This window comes from Chlorella variabilis (genome assembly GCF_000147415.1).
Source record: "Chlorella variabilis unplaced genomic scaffold CHLNCscaffold_5, whole genome shotgun sequence".
Taxonomy (NCBI): domain Eukaryota; kingdom Viridiplantae; phylum Chlorophyta; class Trebouxiophyceae; order Chlorellales; family Chlorellaceae; genus Chlorella; species Chlorella variabilis.
Window position 1 is genome coordinate 1,054,473 of NW_005435083.1, and position 1,645 is coordinate 1,056,117.

Genomic DNA, 1,645 nt, shown 5'->3' on the forward strand with positions numbered 1-1,645 from the left:
GCAGGCGCGGAGCAGGAGGGCACGCAGCGGCAGCAGCACGCCCCTGCCCAGGCCCCGCACCTGAGCACCAGGGTGGCGTTGGAGAAGGAGACGACGATGTAGGCGTCAAATTCGTCGCCCACGCTGCGCTTGATGGTCCACACGGCGGTGGGGTTGCCCGGCAGCGGCGACACAGCCATCTCTGCGCGCGGGGCGGGCCAAGGCAGGTGGGCAGGCAGGCGGGCGGGCAGAGGAGCAGCCAGGGCGGGGTGCTCGCCAGCAAGCGAGGAAACGCCCCCCGGTGGGCGGGAGCGGCAGCGGCACGCCAGCCCCACACCATGCGCAGCGCGCTTGCCTGTGACCGCCAGGCCCGGCCGCAGCACGCGCAGCGTGGAGCGCGAGCCCCGCCCGCACGCGGCGTAGATCTGCGGGATCTCCTCACCCGCCAGGTTGGCCACCTGCGTGGCCCAGCATGGCAGGCGCGGCACATCGCATTCTGTGCCACGCTCGGCACACGGCCCGGACCCACTAAGCCTCCTCCACCTGCCACCCCTCGGCTCCTCTTCACCCCACACCCCACAACCTCCACCCACCTTCATATCTAGTATGGGCGCCAGGCTGTCCATACGGTCCAGAGCCTCCAGGTTGCTCAGCGGGCGGGGGTCGAAAAACACAGGCTGCGGGGTGGGACGCACGGGGCAGGCAGGGGGCCGGTCACACCTCACGAGCTACTACATGCCCCGCCCTGGCCCTCCCCTTCTTGTGCAGAGGCCCAGCATCACATCCAGACCCCGCCGCAGCGGCCCACCACCCCAGCGCCCCACAGGCCCACCTGGTACCCCTCCTCCGTCTCCATCAGCGTGGCGCTGCTGGACTCCACGCCGCCCTCATCGTCGTCGCCCAGGGACTGCGGGGGCGGAGGGAGGAGGAGGAGGCCGGGGGAGGCGCGCATGCGTGGCGTGTTGAGCGGCGTGACCGCCAGCCAGCGCCCCAGCACAGGTGTGCCGGGCCTTTCCCTTCGAAACACATACACAACATGCAACGCCACGCCACACCACACCATGCCACCATACCACACCACACCACACCATGCCACCACCCACCGAGAACTGGTACAGCGCGTGGTCGCCAAACTCGGAGGCGGCAAACAGGAAGCCCTTGCGCATGAGGCAGATGGATGTGGCGGGTGGGATGGAGTCAAAGTACTTGATGCGCAGCTCTGCGGTGTGTCGGGTGGGTGGTGGGGGTGGGGGTGGCTAAGGAGGAGGGGAGGGGGGCGCTCAGGAGTGGTGGCAGGGCGTATGAAGGGCGGGCGCATGCTTCGCCACAGCAGGCAAAGGCACAGGGCACCAACATATACAGGCGCCGCCCCTTGCACCCCCTTACAGCGCCTCACCCTTGACCTGCTCCCCCTCGTAGTCCAGCGTGACGCGGTAGATGTCGCCAAACTCGCTCTGCGGGCGCGCCAGGCGGACAGGCCAGGCAGGCAAGGGGCGATCACTCACAGCGGGCATGGGCAGGCATGCCACCACCACCTGCCCGTTGTTCACTCGGCCGCTTCGAAAGGAAACCTCCAGCTTCCCACCAACCCAAAGCCCCACCTCCACTAAGCCCCCTCAACTGAAGCCCCCACCAACCCGCCCACCCCCCCACTTTCCCACCCCAC

At 68.9% G+C, this 1,645-nt stretch overlaps 1 protein-coding gene across 1 annotated transcript in view; it reads right to left on the reverse strand.

Moving 5' to 3' along the window:
* CHLNCDRAFT_56079 (hypothetical protein) overlaps positions 1–1,645 on the reverse strand; it is a gene marked incomplete at its 5' end in the record, with an annotated part of 9,449 nt that overhangs the window by 5,828 nt on the left and 1,976 nt on the right. The window contains 6 exons of the mRNA XM_005849778.1: positions 61–181; positions 317–437; positions 573–656; positions 812–886; positions 1,083–1,198; positions 1,376–1,433. Of these exons, the coding sequence (XP_005849840.1) occupies positions 61–181; positions 317–437; positions 573–656; positions 812–886; positions 1,083–1,198; positions 1,376–1,433 (575 nt within the window). The remainder of the gene's footprint in view (positions 1–60; positions 182–316; positions 438–572; positions 657–811; positions 887–1,082; positions 1,199–1,375; positions 1,434–1,645) is intronic.